At 41.2% G+C, this 22,093-nt stretch overlaps 1 protein-coding gene across 1 annotated transcript in view; it reads right to left on the bottom strand.

The window, feature by feature from the left end:
* Positions 1–22,093, bottom strand: part of PCSK5 (proprotein convertase subtilisin/kexin type 5) — a 336,435-nt gene that overhangs the window by 215,263 nt on the left and 99,079 nt on the right. Inside the window, exon 8 of the mRNA XM_039242170.1 lies at positions 11,468–11,571. Coding sequence (XP_039098101.1) covers positions 11,468–11,571 — 104 coding nt within the window. The remainder of the gene's footprint in view (positions 1–11,467; positions 11,572–22,093) is intronic.

Below are 22,093 nucleotides of genomic sequence, written 5' to 3'. Positions count from 1 at the left end.
GAGACAGACACAGCGTGAGCAGGGGAGGGTCAGAGAGAGAGGGAGACACAGAATCTGAAACAGGCTCCAGGCTCTGAGCTAGCTGTCAGCACAGAGCCCGACGCGGGGCTCGAACCCACGAACCGCGAGATCATGACCTAAGCGAAAGTCGGACACTTAACTGACTAAGCCACCCAGGCGCCCCACGAGGACTCTTTATCCCAAATATGAATCTTCTACTGGCCCCAAATATACGAGTATACATTTGAATTCATGAAACATCAATCGTTTTGGATCATAAAAAATGAGAGAATGTAAAAAGTCTATGAAAAGAATAATAGATTTGTACTTATGAGCACTCATAGTCACTTACAATTCTAAGATTTTACTGCAAACTTTGTCCAGAGAGCTGGCGTTGAAGACAGTGATGAAATCCTCACAGACACTGGTAAAACTCTATTTGACCCTTGTAATGCTAAGCTAGACTGCTAATGAAGGTTTTGTGAATGTCAAGGTTGAAGCAATAGGTGAAGGTTACAATGAACAAACCAGCCCAGGGTAGATGTTTTTTAAAAGACAGGTCATGCCTTTGACAGATCTGAGAGAAATGACAACAGAATTCAGTGCAATGAGGCTGGCATGAACTAGAGAAAGGCACCTCTTTCCCTAGGTGGACATCGTCTCCCCCTGGGGCACATGGCTTGGTAAGTGGATCACAGGCTGGATTTGAGTCTCCACCGAAACCCTCAGTTTAGCTCCCTAGTGCAGTTAATAACCTGTGCAACTAACGTACACTCACAGATATTTCTTGCATTTTTAGCAATCTCCTCCAATTCCTTAGTCAATTGTGGCTGGATTTCAGTAGGGATTTTAGGATTCTAAGATGTACAATATTGAATTCTAGGACAAGGCTGAACACCTATCTTCTGCCTTGGCTCTGAGGATACTTCTGAGGATAAACCATGAAAAGAAGCAAATGATTTCCGGACAAAAACCATCTTGCACAGTGCGTTAAAGAAACATATCATGGTAGCTTCCTGTGGGTTCAAATAAGCAGAGCAGTTTCCCAGAACTATAGACAATTCTACATTTGCTTTATGGACAGGAAAGAAAAATATTAACGCAAACTTTAAGAAAGAGAAAGTCATTTATCAACTATAACTGTTTCTATCACACCACCTGCATCTGTCTTAGAGAGACTCAAGAGTCTCGCCCAGAATTATGGTGCTTGCTTTCTCTAAATTTCTACAAAGTCACATGGGAGATACAAAGACTATAGTCGCATATGAATAATAATTCAAATATCCGAAGTCGAGTGGCTTTCTGAAGGTCATGGTGAATGATAATGACCGGCGAGAAGACTTCGGTCAAAGAGAATTTGTGAAGCCGTCTCGAAGCACAATTTCTGGCCTGACATTTTTCAAGGAGTAATCTTGTCCTCACACCTTTTGCCCTGGGTTGATTAAAGAGTGATTTCAAAAAGCATTTCTTGCCCTACTTTATAAAAAAAAAAAAAAGAAAGAAAGAATTTAGCAAAGATGATTATATATCTCAACTCTGGAACTCTCCTCATTTAGGATGCCAAGAGATGATCAAAAATTTCACTGAATGGCACAGCCCGTAAGGTCCGGAATACACAGTTGCATACTAAGATAATATAAAATGATCACCAGAAGGGAATTCACATCCATTTCTGCAAATTAGGTTCTTACATACATGTCATTTTGTAGGACACACCATAAGACCAATAGGTTTGTGCCATCAGCTTAAGAAATAAAATTCTTTCTGACATCAGACAAGCAACTCGAATCAACTCGCTTGAAAGTCATTGCTGTTACCGACTCACTTCTCAAATCACTGCAGAAGCTCCAAAATATTTTTCAAGTGAAACGAGAACCCCTAACTCTGGGATTCAAGTAGCTTTTCTGTCAGTTTCTTTTAAATCTTTTTTTTTCCAATGTTTATTTGTTTATTTTGAGAGAGAGAGTGACGGGGCGGCATGCGGGAGGGGCAGGGAGAGAGAAGAGAGAGAATCCCAAGCAGGCTCTGCGCTGTCAGAACAAAGCCAGACGCCGAGCGGGATCTCATAAGCCGTGAGATCATGACCTGAGTTGAAATCAAGAGTTGGATGCTTAATCAACTGATCCACCCATGCACCTCTGTTGTCAGTTTCTTTTAAATTCCTCTTCTGATTATGCCACACCTGCCATTTTTACACTGAGTGCTCCCCCTTCTTCCTAACCCTGACTACTCCTTTCCCCATAGCAGTCTCATCCAGTTTTAACCCCCCACTCCGCAAAGAAACACAAATAAACAAAATAATGCATCTCTTTCAACTGACTAGCTGCACTAGAGCATACTTCCGACCAGCTTCGGATCCCACTGGCAACTCTTAAGTTCCCAAATATCTTCCGCCCTCTTATTAGATTTATTTATGCTTCCGATCGAGATTATATATGTGACATTAATATATTTCATTAACGAGCAGATGATACTTTTCTCAATATTTTCAAGCCCATTTATTGAAATCCAAGTAGTCTTACACAAAAACAGATGACTCAAAATAAAGAAGTTAACCTTTTATCCAGAATCATCTACTAAAATCACCGACAAATGAAAACAATAACCCAAATGAGCCTAAAAAGGTGAGAATATACATAGAAGAAACAGGTGAACATAAAGCAGTGAGTGCGATATTTGAAAGTGGTAGGGAAGCTCATTTAATCTCTCAGCTACACACAGCATTTTAATGGCCAGAGCTCTAGGCACGTCCCTACGTATACATGCTCAGTTTTTATTAGAGGAAAACCTTAGCAGAATATTAACTGTTTATTAATTCAATATTAAAGGTGAGAATAATGTGCAGTAGGTAGATGGTAATATTCTAAGTGCACGCTATGAATGAAGAGCTGTGCCAGATTCTCTATGTGATAGTGTTCCTTCCTTTCCCCTTTGCCACACCGTCCAGCCATGATGGCCTCCTAGCTCTTCTTTGACCAGATCTCCATGTAATCTGCAGGCCTTGGCCAATGCTCTGCACATCTGGTCAGCCATTGGGTTGCTCACCCACTCCTCAGGGTCTCTGTTTCAATTAGGCTTTTTCTGACTGTCTAAGGTCCCAAAAAGTTGTGGACTCATCCATGAATACCCATACCAGCTTAACTCAACAACCCTAGACTCGAAACAGCAAAGTTGTCTGTGAAAAAGTGAAAGAGTAACTCAACTGTGGTATGTCCCCATAGTGGAATATCATTTAGCAATAAAAAGAAATTGACCCCCTTATATACCTAATGATTTAGAGGAAATTCAGAAATACTATATGGACAGGAAGAAGCCACTTTTCAATGAGTCTACTTGGTTTTTTTCTTAAATTTTTTAAATGTTTTATTTATTTCTGAGACAGAGAGAGAGAAACAGCGTGAGCAGGGGAGGGTCAGAGAGAGAGGGAGACACAGAATCTGAAATAGGCTTCAGGCTCTGAGCTAGTCATCAGCACAGAGCCCAACGTGGGGCTTGAACCCACAAACTGTGTGATCATGACCTGAGCCAAAGTCGGACGCTTAACCGACTGAGCCACCCAGGTGCCACTCAATGAGTCTACTTATATAAAAGTCTACAAAAGACAATATAATCTACAGTGAAAGGAAGCAGATTGGTTGCATAGCAGGTAAGGGATGAGAAAGGAACATGAAAGCCTTTTTGGGGTGACAGAAATGTTCTATCCTTGCTTATGGTGATGGTTAACATGGACGGATACATTTGTACACTTAAAATGGTGCTTTTAAAAAAAATTCATAGGTAAACTTACTCCAATAATGTTGACTGCGGTTGTATACATATTGGGGCATCTTGGTGGCCCGGTTGGTTAAGCATCCCACTCTTAGTTTTGGCTAAGGTCATGATCTCACGGTTTCGTGAGTTCAAGTCCCACATCGGGCTCTGTGCTGACAGTGCAGAGCTTGCTTCAGCTCCTCTCTCTCCCTGGCTCTCTGCCCCTCCCCTGCTCACACTCTCTCTGCCTCTCTCAAAATAAATAAACTTAAAAAAAAAAAAAAGAATGTATTTATATTACCAGATATACTATTTGTTTTTTTATGGAGCTGAGAAATCAATCCCAGGCTGTTTGACATTGGAGGCCAGGCTCCCAACCACTCTGTTGAGTGAGTTTTTTGTTTTATTTTCTTTTAAATGAACCCAAAACCACCCCAAAGAAAACGATTATTGAATTTTAAAAGCTTCTGTAAGAGAATGTTTCTGTATGTGTGCATGTACGCATTCTGATAAGACGGTCTTGGCTTAAATCCCTTTTGGTTATCTCATTTTGCAACTGGATTCAGAATCCAGTTATTAGCGCTTCATAGAAATCCATTTCATTACTTTATAGTCATAACACACTTTTGGCCTGAAAATAGCATTGGCCCTGGTTGATTATCCGTTGTAATCACTGGGTTTTGGGGTTGATGATTTTTGGTTTTGCCTAACATACCAATTGTAACCACAAAGTATCAAGATTTGCTACCATTCAAAGCTAAACCCATACGCTGAAGGAAGAGTCGGAAAGATACCTTGGGAACTACACCCTCATTAGAATTGGTAAAATCAGTTTTCATCAGGTGATTACACAAAAAGAGACACTGACTTTCTCTTAAGTGTACAAGCTTTTGCATATCGTCAAAAATAATATTTCATGCTCACAGCTTTCATACTGTATTAATGACTCAAGGGTCAACAGGACACGGATAGCTATAATCAGTTCAGATTTCTATCACTAGTTCCTATGGGGAAGTAATGCATTACAACTGTTAAGATTTAGTAGGTTGAAGCCAAGATGACATTTAAACATCAAAACTAATTTGCAAAACAGAATTTAGGTACAGTCGCGTTTGAGGTATGATTATACTATGGTATGTATGCGATTATGGGATAAAGACTATATGCTGTCTAAGTGATAATTATACTACCAAATCCTTAATACATCTTCTTTCGCCCACTCAAAGTACGTTAATTAATTTCATCCCTAAAACAGCATTCTAGTTCACAACATTTCAAGGAGCAGGAAGCTGTGATGCATGAAAATATACATTTAAGACTCTTTCTTTTTAGGACTCCTTTCATATTTGGTATTTTCCATTTTCAAAGTACTTTTCATTCAACTCAGTGTAGTATGAGTTACCCACATTTTAAAAAACCAAGACACAAAAACTTTAATTGGCCTCCTCAAAGGCCACAGAAAATATCAATAACAGACTGTCTACTAGGATTTAAAGGTCCTTAAGATGATGGCAAAGCCACAAAACTACTCCACACATAATTCCCTTCATTAACTAATTATATCTGGTACAGAGATAATAGTCACTTAGTGCAACCATCATTTTACTTCTGTGTCGAAGACAGGTTTTAAGTGTGAAACCACATGCATTTAAGGCTTATCTACTTAGGGATGAAAAAGTAAAACGCAACTAAACAAAACACCCCCAGAGTCGAACAAAACCTAATGCTACCATTCAGTCAAAGATGGACATAGAGAAAATAACATTTCCCATCGGTAGAAGGGATTTTTAAACCTCACTTATTTAGTGAGGCGTGCGTGGAATGCTCTCCTGGGACAAGTGGATATTTTAGATGGGAGACTCTGATTCAGCAAAGATGAAGCACTTTGCTGTCAGGAGATCCCTATTACCGTTCTCAACTGGATATTTAGGCAAATCATCTACCAGACAAAAGGATAAAGATAAAATCCCTAAATTATGTGTGATTCACATTTTTTTGTTTATTAAATGAGCAAGAAGATAAGCTCCCATATTCAATGGTCAGTAAGGAGAAAAACGAAAGGTTTTAAGTTAACGCACATTAAAAGAAATTGCATTCATCGACTACAATAGTTTAACACATGGAATCTGTAAAGAACTTCAGAGGGGCACTTCCAATGAGTATATTTTATTAGGTGGAATCAAATGTATACACTTCCCTCTTTCTTTGGATTATAAAAAAACCTTATTTCTACAGCCAGGATGGGGACTGGAATCGAGCATATTCCAGTGATTCTAATACCGCATCACTCTGACCTTTCATCAGAAACATGATGTGCGGATGACCAATTAATGTGCATTACGTAGCTTTAATCCTAGCTACCAACATTGCATCCACATGCTAGGTAGCAAAGATGAAGTATTATTTGGGCAGTGAAATAATAAAATAAAATACAGCTTTACCCTTTCAGACAGTGATATATCAGATATTGCTTCACACACTAAAAAACACACACACATTTCAAAACCTTTACTTTCAATTCAACACATGGCATGCTTCATGATTTCAGCATGTCTAATTCTTTTTTAATAAGTGTTACAAACTGAAAGCAGGACAGATAGGTATTAAAAATATATTGGAACATCTTAAAATTACCAGCCCTACCAGTGGAAGTAAATGATGGCAATTAAAGGTAATAAAGGTTATTAAAAGTTAGGGCCTTGGAGGCTAGGAAGTCATGTTAGACTGTCAATTGTTTTCCCACGATGGGACATCAGTTAGAAATTATAAAATAAAAAAAAATCTAGTAGTTTAGTTTTGGTCAAAGAAAGAGTCAGTGAGGATGGGAAGGTTTCAGCAACATGCTGGTAGAAAAAGAAAGACTTACATAGTCTGAGGGCAGTGAAATGGAAGGCGTGGTAACCTCGCTCACTTAGTTGTCATTTTTGAGTTTCAATAACATTTTTTTCATTCTTTCGCCTAGTAAAGATGACAGAAGGTCCTAATTTATTATCTGAGGTCTATTCCTGTTCCTAAATTTAAGAGCGTTTAACTGTATACAGTCATATAATCCAAATACAGACACTTTGCAAAACACCTAAAGCATTGACGTGGCATGCATTCAGTTCCACCTGTAACTGCGACCGCGATCCAGAGGTAAGAACTCGTTGGGGCTGGGGGACGGGGATCAGCGGACACAGCCCCAGCAACTGAGGGGGATGGGCGACTACGGATTTGCAGTTTCCTCAGATTAAAGCGGTAGAACAGAGGGGATGATCACAAAGAGCTAAAACGATAAGGGCCATGCCTTCTAGAAGAATGCACAATTAAAGTTCTCTGCATGGCTGGTTTGGTCCATACATCATCTATGCACAAACAGAGCTGGTTGAAATATCCGTGACCTACCACCATAGACAGTCTCTACAGCAGATGGCCTTTTTCTGCTGAGGTTAGGCTGCATTTGAGATGACCAGGGAAGTTTGCATTGACACTTTTTATAAATGCGAACTGGCAGATCATTTGGGCTTGACAGAAGGGAAAAAAAGTGCAGTGTAAATTTCTGTGTGTGTATGTAAATCATATCGTGGCCCGACCAGATTAGGCAATGCCACGGGGCCCCTGACATTTCCTCTCCCTTCCCCTTTCTGGGTGCACTTCAACATGTGTCCGACTGGCATGCAGAAATTGATCAGGAAGTATTTGTAAATAAATAAACGAAGAGACTGCATAAATTAAGTTCCATGAAGAGAAACATCCAAATGGCAAAAAGCCCTTGCTTCTATAGCTGATTTGTGCATTTTAAGGTACATGAAGGGGGTATGAAAAAGCACAGAAAAGAAAAAAAAATAGAGAAGACTTTTCATGAGAGGGAAGGGAAGGCATCAAAGGAGAAGGAAGTAACACTGGAAAAAACCCCAAATAAATGATTTAATGTCGAAGTCATCTCCTAGCATTACAAATGTTGAGCAGGAGCGAAACACAGGAATTCGGAGTTCAGTTCTCTAGTGGCAAATATCACATCTGTTTATCTGGCCTCATACAAATACTTTCCTATTCTCATGAATAACCTCAAGGAGATTTTTTTTTGAGAAGTGCATGGGATTTATTCCACTTGTTTTTAAAGAAACTATCTCCAGAGGAAGTTTAAAGTCAAAAGATGTATGGAATGTAGCCAAAATTATTCACACAATGAACAATCCAACTAATGTTTAGTCTGTTTCCATAGGTAGGTACTCATTGGTCCATGTTATGTTTGAAAACAGGATCTTCTGCATAATACCTTTTAACTACACTATCCGTGATTGTGATTATTATTTAAGAAGCAGTAGGACAGAAAAATCTGAGTTCAAGTAAAATTGTTAAAGATTAAGGTACCATTAGCATAAAAATATTGATGAACACCTTCTGGCTTTGGCGGGGGGGTCCCTTCACTGTGAGTTACTCTTACTATCTGACTGTGTATAGCATGTTACTAAAATGAGAACACAGAAAAAGAAGGAAATTCTGTACACCCAGCTCATCAGCATGCAAGGTCAGGGTAATCCCACTGTCAGAGAAACACACGAGTCAGCAGAGAGCCACATTCCTTGGTTTCTCAAGGCCAACCTCCTTGTCTGAACGAGAGCCTCCCTGTGCTGGTCAACAGGAAGCCAGCAGCTGCTGCTGGAGGGAATCTCTTGCATTTCCAGGTCCGTAACACATGTGGATTACAATGGCTGGAGTCTGCTTTGCGGTGGGGCCCACATCACCCTAGCTCCTTGATCATCTGGTTCTACTCTCGACCTGGGATGTAGTACATATGGGTACTTCTGAAGAAATGTAAGGACTTGGCAGTGTTTGGTGAGAAACTGTTCTATAGGGTGTTGGCTCTTCTGGAGTTGTCAGTGATGACTGCCAAGTTCATCGATGACAAGACCCCAATACTGAATTGGTTGCTACTCTCAGCTGCTTGTGCTCTTTCCCTGATGAAAGGGAAATTCTGATGTTGACATCCGCAATGCAGACCTGATGCTGATATTGACATCCGCAATGCAGGCCTGATGCTGATATTGACATCCGCAATGCAGGCCTGATGCTGATATTGACATCCGCAATGCAGGCCTGATGCTGATATTGACATTCCCAATGCAGGTCTGAGCACCTACTAGCCAATTTGCAAAGTTATTTTCGGGTTTTATTTTTTTTTTAAACACATTAAATTGCTTCAAACAAGTTAAATTGCTCAACATTAGGGCACCAAGGCGAGCCTGGGGGAGCACAGATGTTTTCGGATTCGTTTCAGGCACACACGTTGCTCAGCACTAGGACTAAGTTGCACAGGAGAGAGAGGGCAGCCGTGACCACACACTCCTGTTTGCAGGCAACTTCTGTCTTCTCCTGTCTAAGGAGAAATGTGTGGCCATGTGTTCCTGCTAAGCGAGGCCTGCAAACGCTGGCTGACCTAATTTAAAATATGAGCTCTCGCTGAGCTCTCTTTGCATGAAGTTCTTCCAAGTATTAGCTATTTTTTGCTTGCTCAGTTCTTATTTCATAAAAAAGTCGCCCATCTTTGTTCAGTCCCAGGGACCTCCATTCTCTCCTTCCCCAAAGCACGTTTCTTCTCCCTGCTAGCCTCTGCCTTAATCACTTTTATTTGTGGGACACTAGGGAGGGGATGGTAATGCTTAGAGTAGGGAAGAATATAACTCTTGAAAAAATTATTCTTATTATGATCATGTTTAGATGAAATATGGGGCTTGCCATCAACGAAATTACAAAACAATTCCACTGGGAGCCCAGACTGTTCAGGGTAATTCATCTATGAAAAAGCGAACTTTAATTGTTACTCTTGGCAGCGATCTAAGAGAAGAGTGGAATATTATACTAAATATTGCCACGTGCAATAGTAAAATGCTCCTTCCTCCTTGCCAGAGCCCCCTTCAGACTCAGGTTTGGATCTGGGGAGTTATTCTAAATCCCTCTGTTTCCCCCTCTCCAAAACCAACAGAGGTTTTCAAAAGAGTTGCATTTTTTATTAGAACCATTTGCTCTCTTTAACTTGCCAAAAAGGGATAAGTAAAACTAAAACTTTTATTTGGGTTAAAGTTGATTCCTCAGCTTCGTGGAGGTCAATGTACTTAGTCTGTGAACCTTCTACTAAAAAGTTCATCGCAGCACTAAGCTGGCCAAGGTTATAGTCTGGGCCCTTCTGCCCCCTCCCCAAAACCACTGCCCAGACTCACGGATTTATACAGAAAGAGCTGGTAGGGTGTGGAGGCAAATAAAAATAAAACATATACTTCCGGTGAAGTCCATCCTGGATTTTCTATGACGGACAACTGGACATGTGAAATGTTTTTGATGCCGCACGTAATAATTGCTATTTTGGAATCAAGTGTCTTGATTAGGGCTTCAGACAATGTGATCCCAACAAGTATTTACCACTCTTTAGATTACAAGTTCATCCAATCTTGATGATTATTGAGTTTACGAGTATGGAGAGGTGTTTGATAATACTCAAAAGCAGAGGGATATTTTTCTAAAAATGGAGGAAGTCTTCAGTGAAGGTGTTAACCAAAGACACATTGTATATGGCACAGGTTATCTGATATATTTATAGGTTTGGGCTAAGCATGAGGCTATACTAAGCTATTTGCAAGTAGTTTTTTAAATTACATTTTACATTTCCAGCATGGAGATTTGCATACATTGGGTGTACTTCACTAAAGATATATTAAAATCCTATTTAAGAAATCATATGTAGATAATATTATTCCGCTTTTAAAATGTTTAAGTTGGGGACGTTAGGGCCCAAAAAAGTAAATGACTCGCTCAGGATTCTTTAACATGTTACCAATGATCTGAGGACCAGAACCTCAATTTTTAAGTAGATATTCCCTATAGTATGGGATACTATTTTTTTTTTTTTTTTTTTACCCCTAGGGATATATAATGACACCAAGATTATCTGGGAGTAAATTTAAGTCTACAGATATAACCAAGAGTAATCTTTGTTGTAACTTAATGGGTTAAAATTGAGGTCATGTGAATGAAGGTTTAGGACATCGGCTTTATGTAATTATTTTCTTTTCATTATAACATATGTTATGGACGATGGTGAGCAAAATGGCTACCATTAGTAAGATAGTTTGTGGTAACTATAACCCTCAGTCATGAAAAAAATAGCACTTATTACATATTGTGCTTAATTTGTGTTTGTGCATAACTTGTGTAAAGACTGTGTGGTATAAAGCTTCCTAGGAACTTTTTATTCATATAATGTAATGTCTTGGAGTTAGCCACTGTGTAAGTTTAAAAAGAGACCAAAACACAATGCAGACAAAGCATGGCCTAGCAACTAACAGTGAACACAATATACCAGTTAGCCTTTAAGTGGAAGCAATCCCTATAGAAGATGAGGAATTTGTAAATACATTGGTACAAATACCACTCAGATAACCAATGACAGCGATAAAAAACTAATTAAAAGCCCCATACGTTGACTATACTTGGAACTTGGTTGTCTTTTAAGAAATTGACCCATGACGTGGGAAGCCAAGGAAATCTGCCTTTGATGTGTTGCTTGAATTAAAAAAAAAATGAATCTGCCTTTTCTTTACTCAAAGAGCAAGCTCCTTGTGTGTCAGCACACAATTTCAAGTCTCTTTTGAGGAATTCTATTTCCTGCTCTCCATTTAAAATGGGGGAGGGGGGAAATAAAAATATTTTGCCTGTGACAGAATATGAAAGAAGTTCTCACCCTTAAAACCCGCAGCATTGGTTTTCCAGTCATTAGCGTTCAAATGTCCTGCACGGGAAGTCCTGACAATAACATGCTGCACGTCTCTCCAGGTCAGAAACGGACTGGGGAAAGACAAGGTAAGAATCATTGTACCAAAAAAAAAAAAAAGATGGGGGAAGCAGAGAGTCACAAGCAAATTAAAAAAGCAAAAGCAGAATGGCGAAGTACTAAAAACAAAGGGTCAGCGATTTGGGGTCGGGGTTGACAAATGCTGCTCTGGTTCTCAACGTGGAGAGGTGATGTTAGTCTGAGGGGGTAGAAAACGTAACCTTACATTTAGGAAGTAATGTGCTATTAGTTGTAACTCCATTTTTAACAGGGTGAGGATTTCCAGTTTTCCTCAACAAAATGGCTCCCAGGTCTGGCCTGGTCTTCCTTTACGTAAAAGCGTGCGTCGTCACCTGAAAATTACAGGAAACTAAAGCCAAAACTGAAGTCTTCAGGAACATTCCTCGTCCAGCAGAAGCTGGACAATGTGCAGATAAATCGAGGTGTAATTTAACAAAGAAACTCAGCAATGTTTAGCATTCTGTACGTACGTACGAGATAAGCAAAAAGCCTCAAATGAACGAGTCCGTATTGTCAGTGTCCTCAAAGGAAGAGAACTGGGTGCAGAGCCCCAAGCTGGGTCCCAAGACATAGCTATGGGAGTATTAGGTGTAGAGCCCAAAGCTGGGCCCCAAGACATAGCTATGGGAGTATCCTTAGCTCGCCATAGTGATTGTTATATTAAATTATTGGATACCTATTTCTTGTGATTGCTAGCACTGAAGGCATCAAGTCATTGAGCAGAGAAGGTCCTTTCATTGGAGAACCACAATACTACTCATAAACAAACAGAAAACAAATCCAAGTGCAAAGAGTGTGTGCAAAGAGCACCTCTCTACTGGAAAGCATTGGACTCCATGCATGCATGAAATTCTAACCAAGACACCTATCCATGTAAACCTTGAAAGTCAGGTGTGACAATCTTTTACTCAACTGGGAAAAACAGCAGTTATCATGCAGGTTGGGTAGTTATTGTCTTTATTTCTCATCCTCCACCTTCATTTTAGAAGCATATTTTGCCAAGGATGGGTCAGAACATGGGAGGGGACAATGCTTTGAGGTGGGACGGGAGCATGTGGTGGTCCCTTTGGCCCCTGTACGCATGCCAGTGGACGCTGGCATCTCCCAGACAGAGGAAAAGCCTGGTGTCTTAATTCAAGCTACTTCAAGGATGGAGCTCCACATGGCTTCACTTTTACTACACGTTCTCATCACCCTTGCCACACACACATTTTTGAGAGTGACCTCCTAACAAAGGGGCCCCATGATCAGATCCTGGCTTTTTCATTTTCTGCTTATGTGAAATTGACTTCTCAAGGTTTCAGTGTCCACATTTAGCATGTGGACGCTAACCGACTCTACTTCATGGTACTGGTTGAATCAAAGGGATGCCAAGAACCTAACCGGTTTCTGGTGCAAAATAAGCCATCAAGGGGTGGTAGTCAATACATTTTGCAAGGTTTTGAGCCACAGCTCTCATTTGGTGGCTTGCGCATGAAGGAGATGGGGAGAGGGAAGTACTATAGAGTTCTGATGCCTTTGTGCTGTGTCTTCAGATTAAAGATAAAACAGATAGTTACTGCCATTTTCAAAGTTTTCTGAGGGGGCAAGATTGGACATAGACGATTTTCCAAGGTTGCATGAACAAAATAATTACTAATCAAATTAAAACCTAACCTCATGGATTTTAAAAACAGAAGAACAATGAAAACCGATTTGTTTTGTTTTGTTTTACACGCTTGCTAGGGACCAATTTGAGAGCCTGGTAATGCAGGAAACTCTGGAGGAAGGGAGGGAAGGAAGTCACGTGAGGCGGCCCAGGAGGCAGAGAAATTTCAATTTTAAAACAAATAGCACCATGTGGCCCTTTGCTGACTGATACCGAATCCACCATGGGAGTTCAGTAAACCCATCGCACCACAGTCAAGAAAATTAGGAAAAGAGTCAAGGGATAATTCTGAACGATAGAGTCAACAGAAGATGTTTTTCTTGATCTGCCAGAGATATAATGCTAATCTTCTTCCAACTTTCCCAGTGTCGTTATTTGAGTGAGGGGCACACACAACAGATAAGCCCAGTCTGGCAAGACTTTCTAGTCACTTCTTTGTGGTACAGCATAATCCTCTCAAATGGATGCTGGCTTTGCTTTTTCCCATGAGCAAACGGCAAGATACCTACAGGTGCACTTGGACTTGATCAGTGTGTCTAAATCAACCCTGGGATTTTAAAATAACATTTACCACACAGCTAACACTTGCACATTTTAAATATTACTCTTTATGGGGGGAAAAATAGAATGACTTGAAACCAGATTACTATGTTACCATCACCAGGGCAGGATTCCTTTGGAAACATCGAGCACAAGTTTCTGACCATTGGGAGACCATTTCCCTAGTGACCCTTGGCACTAAAGATATAATAATGATGATGATGATGGTGATGATCAAGCCAGAACAGGGAACATTTATCTTGTGACTTAAGCAGCTGTATCCAGGCTGATTCAGAAAGCCTCTTGCATTCGATTTGGCCTGAAGACATAAGAGTTACTTGCTCTCATGCTGAGTTGTAAAAAGTAGTTCTTCTTGGAGTACTTGTAATTAGAAGGAAGGAATGAGCTTCAGGAAATTGAAACTACGCATGGAAAGAAGGAGATGTTCAGATAATTTTACTCTGGCATTTGATAATGTGCAGCTTTGGAAATCATTTAATTTCAAAATGTCCTGAACTTCACCAAAATAAAATGAGGAAGTTCATACGGGAAACCAATGGATTTTGCATCCGTCGCGTTGCTACCCATGGGAGGGGAACTAATTAGCTCAGGAAATAGCCATAGGTTAATTTGCTAGTATCTGGAGAAGACTTGGATTTACAGAGACATCTGATTCACATTTGGGGACTTATTTGGATTTATGGTCTCAGCGATGTTGCAGACGTGAAGATGTCGGACTATGAAACTTCTGGAATGCCACACACAGATTGAAAGAGAAAAGAAGGCAGCATGCCCTGTGCTGGTTAACGTCCAGTCCACGGCCCTAAAAGTAAGACCCCCCCTCATCCCTGAAACTTACCCCTCCTGCCAATTACCCGGAACCCACATACAAAACCCCTCTCGCCTCCAAGAACAGAAGATGAAACACCAAGAGCTTCGGGGCGAAGGATAATCAAGAGACCTAACTGACCTGGAAGAAAAGAGCAGTTTCCCTCCCTTCTGGGCCTGGGGATCACAAACTTCATAAAAAGCCACAAGGATTTAGGTCACATTCACTCCTTAGGTTTCTTCCTGGAATGATGAGCCATAACCTTTAAACGACAATATACAGTAAAAGGTAACATTTCCAAATCCCTGCAAAATGTGGCTAGCTACCTATGAACTTTCAAGGCAAGAAAACATACATGATTTTCTGGGGAGTTGTATATATGGAATCTTTTCCTGTTAGGAACTTTCACATCGTTTAAGGACCTCGAATTACTAAGCAACATTAAAAGAGCACTTGGCTATGGCCAGGTACTGCATGTTAAATATGATTGATTGATTGAGTGATTGATTTATGAGAGAAGGAAAGGGAAAGGAAGAGAGGGGGAGGAGTAGAGGGAGAGAGGGAGTATCTTTAAAGAATTTTTTTTTAAACATTTATTTATTTTTGAGAGACTGAAAGACAGAGAGTGAGCAGAGGAGGGCAGAGAGAGAGGGAGACAGAGAGAGAGAGGGAGGCACAGAATCCAAAGCAGGCTCGAGGCTCTGAGCTGTCGGCACAGAGCCCGACGCGGGGCTCAAACTCATGAACCACGAGACCATGACCTGAGCCTAAGTCGGCCGCTTAACCGACTGAGCCACCCAGGTGTCCCAGAGAGAGAAAATCTTAAGCAGGCTCCACGATTAGTGTGAAATCATGACCTGAGCTGAAATCAAGAGTTGGAGGCTCAACTGCTGAGCCACCCAGGCGCCCCTGGACATGCATTATTACTGTGTAATCTTAAACATCTTATGAACAGAGGTGATATTTTTATTCCCATTTCACAGAGGACAAAACTGAGACTCAGAGTTTCACAAGTAACTCTAGTACATGCAGGGAATTAGTGGCAGAATGACAATTCAAACGAGCTGCACCGGGCTGGCTGTGGACCCTATGCCATCATCACTACTTAACACCATCTCCAGAAGGACCCACATATCTGGAATGGGCGGATGCATGGTGGTGTGTCTGGTAGCTCTCTGACAATTGGATCAGGAAGTAAAGTGTAGCATGTCGTGTTCTCGTGGTCACACTATTTTCCTCTCAATATTCTCTCTCTCAACTCAGGTGGCTGATTTTTTGTTTACCACAGAATTCAGGAGATTCTCCAATCTTAATTTGGGTTTTAGGTTCCAAAGGCTTAGCCTGGGCATACTCCATCAAAGGTAAATAGAAAGATATCAAACTGGGAAATAGATTATTTTTATAACGTAATATTATATGCTCGTACTGTAGATCAGAGCGTTATATTGTTTAACATTATGGTCATGAACTTGTGACCCTGCTGGACATGCACTCACTTGAATGGGGTTTATAGTTTGGTCAGGTAACACTTTTCCAGTCCGGGTACTGCATCTGAACCCTATCACAAACACTTCGAGTTTCTAGCGGCAAAAACAGGATAATTAACAACACTATCACTACCTGGTATTTGTATTCTGTTTTTGTTCTGAACGGTTCCAAGTGTTTCAATGGCCTCAAGAGCAGGTTTAGAAAGAGGAAGACTGGGGTACCTGGGGGGGCTTAGTCGGTGAAGTGTTCCACTTTGGCTTTGGCTCGAGTTATGATCTCATGGTTTGTGAGCTCAAGCCCTGCATCGGGCTGTGTGCTGACAGCTCAGAGCCTGGAGCCTACTTTGCATTCCGTGTCTCCCTCTCTCCCTGCCCCTCTCGGACTTGCACTCTGTCTCTCAAAAAATAAATGAAAAAAAATGTTTTTTAAAAAAGAAGTAGGATGTATCCTGAGAAAGACATTTTTTCTAGTGCTTCTTGTTGGACTCCTAAAATCTCCTGCTGGTATTTAAAGTAAAAAAATCAAAACAAGAGTTTTCTTGGCTATTTCTGCACATGTGAATGTTCAACATCGATCTGTACTTGGAAACAAGTACAAGGACCTTGAATCTTGAATAAAGGACTCACCTGCATTTATTAAAAAGAAAAACGGGGCGCCTGGGTGGTTCATTTGGTTAAGCATCCAACTTCCAATCAGGTCATGATCTCCTGCTTTGTGAGTTCGAGCCCTGTGTGGGGCCCTGTGTTGACAGCTCAGAGCCTGGAGCCTGCTTCAGATCGTGTTTCCTTCTCTCTCTGCCCCTTTCCCGCTCACCTTTGTGTGTGTGTGTGTGTGTGTGTGTGTGTGTGTGTGTGACAAGAATAAACATTAAAAGAGAGAAAAAGAAGTAGCCTTCCCTTCAACCCCTCAGATAGATCTATCATCACAGGCAACAGGTAACAGGGACAAGATATACACATCTTGATAGAGAAAGAGAATTGATCCACAAGAGACACAACAGCAAATCCAGTTAATGAAAGCTGTTTCCTAACTGGGCAATCTCTTTTACATACAAGAGTGATTCTGCCTCATATAATGACGAGCAATTGCATGAACCAGTCCTATGGGGAAACTATGTGACCCATCAGCGATCATCCAGTTGCAGAGTCAACAAAATATCCAACACAAAACCAATCTCCTTTTATGATCCTTAAGACTTTGTGAAATAGAAATGGGAACAAGTAGCCAGAAAATTCATGTCATCGCACTGATGCTAAATCAGTCAGTGATTATGGGAGGAGATTCCTGGAGAGCTGGAACATCAAAGACGAGAAAGAACAGGTCTAGAACCTGCCGAGATGGTCAAACCATTATTCTGACTGTATCCAGTGCAGACCGATGGTGACTCAAGAATAAAATACTGACCACCCAACAAAAGAAACCGATCTTTTGTCACATAATGAAGCTATCAAAAGGATCATCAGATTGTCAGCCCTGCCACAAAGAGGAGGATTTATTGCTCATGGGAGTGTGCTTGGTGTGTTCTGTTGTGTGCTCTACAGTAATCCCAAAGTTCCGGGCCCAAAATTGGGCATACTAATAGAAAACACAGTTAATTACGCCTCCAGGTTTGGAAATGTGACTTGTACCGGCATCATCTAGACACCTACTTATGAGCCATCCACACCTGAACCAAAGCAGCAAAGATAAAGGAGAAGATTGGTTCAGGACCACCCATGCCGAATTTCTATTATATTCTCTTGTACATAACACTCACTGATGAACTGAGTTGGGTATAATAAACCAAAGGCACAGAAATTGGGTCTCTAAACACACTGATGAGAAGATAGCCCCTAATTTACCAAGAGAAATTCTGCCGTTGAAACTGACGTGTCTTCTCGCCTTTATAAATCTTGGCTTCTCAGCAGACTTTGTCATTATACCCAAAACACATCAGTTAAGTTTTGTGCAGCTTTACAAACAAATGGTATTTCATCCATAAGCTCAATAATCATTTCCTTGAAACACTTTGCTACATAAACTCTTTGGGAATACAATTTGATCAATGGTCAGACAAAGGTACACTAACCAAGAGATCTCATGCATTGAAATCAATTCACCATAATGATACTTTGTACAAGTTCTCCCTATACCCTCCATTCCCTCCAACATTATTACCCAGAGACTGTAAATTCTGGCCATTCTAAAGGCCTCTCTCTCTTCACGTACCCGGCAACCTGGAATCTAAGCCTGACCTTCATTTTTTGTTCCCAAGTTCTGCCATCTCTTGAAGTAGACAAGATATGACAGTAGGAGAGTTTCCTACCTATGCTTATCCCAGACAAGCTGTGAGACACCCACGTCTGGGAAGGAAGCTGGAGGACATCGCTCACTTCTCCCTTTCCGCTAATTCTGCAGGCTGTCCTGCACTCAGCGTGAATAAATATGCAGTTCTAAGTGAACCGGCTTAGTCTGGCAGGAAGACACCTCTATCCCTGTTATTTTTATTTCTAATTTAAATTTATTCTCAAAAATAATAGTAAACGTAGCTGCTTAATCCCATGAGCATGATGAAGGTATGCTTCATGGTCGGGAAGCCGTACATAAATCATGACCTGCTATCTAATACTTCTGCAACACCAGACAATTATTGCACCTCTCTGGAACTTCGTTTTCTCAGTCAAAATGTGGACATGGTAATACACACTCTGGAGGGTGGTTGCAAGAAATCAAGGTGACACAGAGTGCCTGGCACAAGACAGACTCCCAGAGACAGCAGTCATTATGATTTATTGAGACGCACAACCTATCATCCCAAAACAATCCAGAAGGACAGCTTGGAGTCTATACTAGCATTTGATGAGTCTCCAATTAATTAAGCGCTTTTCCTCTATGCCTAAATTTCAACTGTATGTTTTTTAGTTCCTGTAACAAATGAGCAAAATAGCATTTTCAACACATTGGTACGCACTTTGTGAAATAATCATACCACTAAGATCTGTCAAAGGGATCTGGTTTTTTTTTTTTTTAACGTTTTTTATTTATTTCTGAGAGAGAGAGAGAGACAGCGTGAGCAGGGGAGGGTCAGAGAGAGAGACACACACACAGAATCTGAAACAGCCTCCAGGCTCTGAGCTGGCAGTACAGAGCCCGATGCGGGGCTTGAACCCACAAACTGTGAGATCATGACCTGTGACGAAGTTGGATGCTTAACCAACTGAGCCACCCAGGCGCCCCCAAAGGGATCTGGCTTTAACAAGCCAATGACAGAGGCAACAAGCTGATGGGTTGGAGAAACAAGAGCTTAGACCCACTGCGATTGTAACAAATCCTCTCTCTCTATTTGTGGGAACATTTTCCCTCTTGACAGGTGGCCGCTGATGGGACATAGAGGAAGATGAAATGTTTTCTGGGTTGATGCTGGAGTTGCCACATGGTACCAAACATTAGAACGAAGACGGAGAACACACTTATTCAGTTAAATGAACTGCCGGATGGCAGTGTTTTTGAAACTCTTCTCCCAGAGTTCAGCGATCTGCAGGGTTTTCACCTCAAAAGCCAGCAGCTGAACCCTTGGACAGGCAGCAAAAATACTTGGCTGCAGCTCTGTTATTACTATGATTGTAAACTACAGCATTTTCTCTCATTTCTTCCCTGTTGAATACAAAGAATTCAAGTGATGCTTCTCTACATGCTTATCAAAGAAGTGTATTTTTAAACTGGGATTTTCAAGGTTCACCTTTGTTTAAACTTCAGTGAAAATCAGTAAGCATTTGAGATTCTCGAATTTCAAGTAAATGTTATTCTATTCTAGAAACTTCTGGCTTATTATGTCAAGTCCTAGCAGTCTTTCTAATTACTAGCCGTCAATGATAACAACGAATATTTTTAAAAAGCCTTATACACTGTGCGCGCGCACACACACACACACACACCAAGGGAAAGATCAACTAAGATTAACAGAAATCTAGAACAAATAAGTAAGGACACAGAAGCAGAGAGAATGCCACAATCCTGCTCAGGATCACGTGATTAGCGAGAGCTGAACCTGGCCACATGTGGGCTGACTCCTGAGCCTGGCTCTGGTCCATTCCACCGCTGCTGTCTTTTACTGGCGAGGGGTCAGGAGAGGAAGAGCCAGGACCAGTGCATGTAGGGACTGGCTGGCGAACCTTTGGTTTCGACCGAAGGGTTAATTAATGATCCTCTCCTCACCTAGCATTCCTCACGCCAGGATCTTGGAATGGATCAAAGGGTTTTATCTATCATCTGATCCTTCAAGGCAAAGTTTGAGTAGGTCTGTGCTTAGGTGCTAGGCAGGGGAGGGGCAGCATCACACCTTTTCTGAAGCCTGAATCGAGAATACTCTCATTGAGAATGATTTAAAAAAAAAAAAAAAGGAAAAAATAGGAACATAAGAAGACAGAAAGGAAGGAAAAAGAACAAGGAAAGGAAACCTGAGAGGGAAGTGCAAGGGAAATGAAGAAAAGAGAAGAAAAGAGAGAAAAGGACAGAGAGGAAAAAGAATATGGAGCCTGTGGAAAAGACAGTGAACAGAAAGAGAGCACATCGATAAACAAAGCAAGCTGAGATGCCAGAAGAGAAGCTGGGAGAAAGACCACAAGCAGCAGAAAGTGGTGTTAGCAGAAGGCAAGTCTGCATTAGCGGGAGTCCATCGATATGGATATGGATATGGTGGAACTGGTGTTGTGGGAAATTAAGTTAATCAGGTCCAATACAAATGTGAGAACTTCCCACCATTTAAAAAAATTGTTTTAACATTTTTATTTATTATTTTTGAAAGACAGAGGGAGACAGAGCATGTGCAGGGGAGGGGCAGAGAGAGAGGGAGACACAGAATCAGAAGCAGGCTCCAGGCTCTGAGCTGTCAGCACAGAGCCCGACATGGGACTTGAACCTCCAACCTTGAGATCATGAACTGAGCGGAAGTCAGAGGCTTACCTGACTGAGCCACCCAGTTGCGGCCCCCACAGCTATTTTGTTTGTTTGTTTGTTATAAGGAAAATCAGGAAGAGATGATGAGGAAAGACAAGGTGACAGACCTGGAGGCCAGGAAACAGAAACTCACTTCAAGATAGCAGCTCTGTCTGTCCCTGAGGACCGACATGTACCGAGTCTTTACGATTTACTTACCAGATTTCTACCGGTGCTTTACGGTATATTTCTTCACATCATGCATGCGAAACAACCCATCAGGGGGACAATGTTATTATTCCCTTTTTCCAGATGTGGAAACAAAGCTTAGAAAGGTTACATCTCTTTCCTAACAATCATGTAACGAACACAAGAATAGGGCTTTGCATCCAGGCCTCTCAGACTCCAGGGCTCAAGCTTGGAAGCCCACGATAGGCTGTGTTAGTCATCACAATCCCACTTGATTAAAACGCCCAAGGTAGACTTGAAAGACTCAGACTGTTTCAGGGAATACTAAGGACAGCATCCCCTATGCCCTTCCTGATGTGTATGTGTGTATGTAATATATATATAAAATTTCAAACACAGATAATACCTTAAAAGCTACTATTTAGGACTTAAAACAAAAGAGAGTTTCTGCCTTGAGTCTCTCTGCAAAGTTAATTTCAGGAGATAATGAAAGGACATTTAGAACCGCTCACGGGAGGGGCACCTGCGTGGCTCAGTCAGTGAAGCTTCCGACTCTTGACTTCGGCTCAGGTCATGATCTCAGGGTTCGAGCCCTGAAGTCTCATGTCAGACTCTGCATTGACGGTGTGAAGTCTGCTTGCGATTCTCTCTCTCTTTCTGCCCCTCCACCACTGGTGTGCGGTCTCTCTCAAAATAAATAAATAAACTAAAACAAAAACCAAAAACCAAACCCAAAACACTGAAAGGAAACAAGCCCAAGAATTGTATACTAAGCCCCTGTCCTTGATGAGTCAATGCAGAAGATCCACATTCCTAGGAGAGACAAAAAAAGACTAACCTACCTCTCTACAAGCACACGCTCTGCAAACCAAACTAAGCGAAGAGCTTGAAGATCTATTTCAGCTGA

This window comes from Hyaena hyaena, unplaced genomic scaffold, assembly GCF_003009895.1.
Source record: "Hyaena hyaena isolate Hyena2069 unplaced genomic scaffold, ASM300989v1 scaffold_206, whole genome shotgun sequence".
Classification (NCBI taxonomy): domain Eukaryota; kingdom Metazoa; phylum Chordata; class Mammalia; order Carnivora; family Hyaenidae; genus Hyaena; species Hyaena hyaena.
The sequence above is the reverse complement of the archived record's forward strand: the minus strand, read 5'-3'. Positions and strand labels throughout refer to the sequence as shown.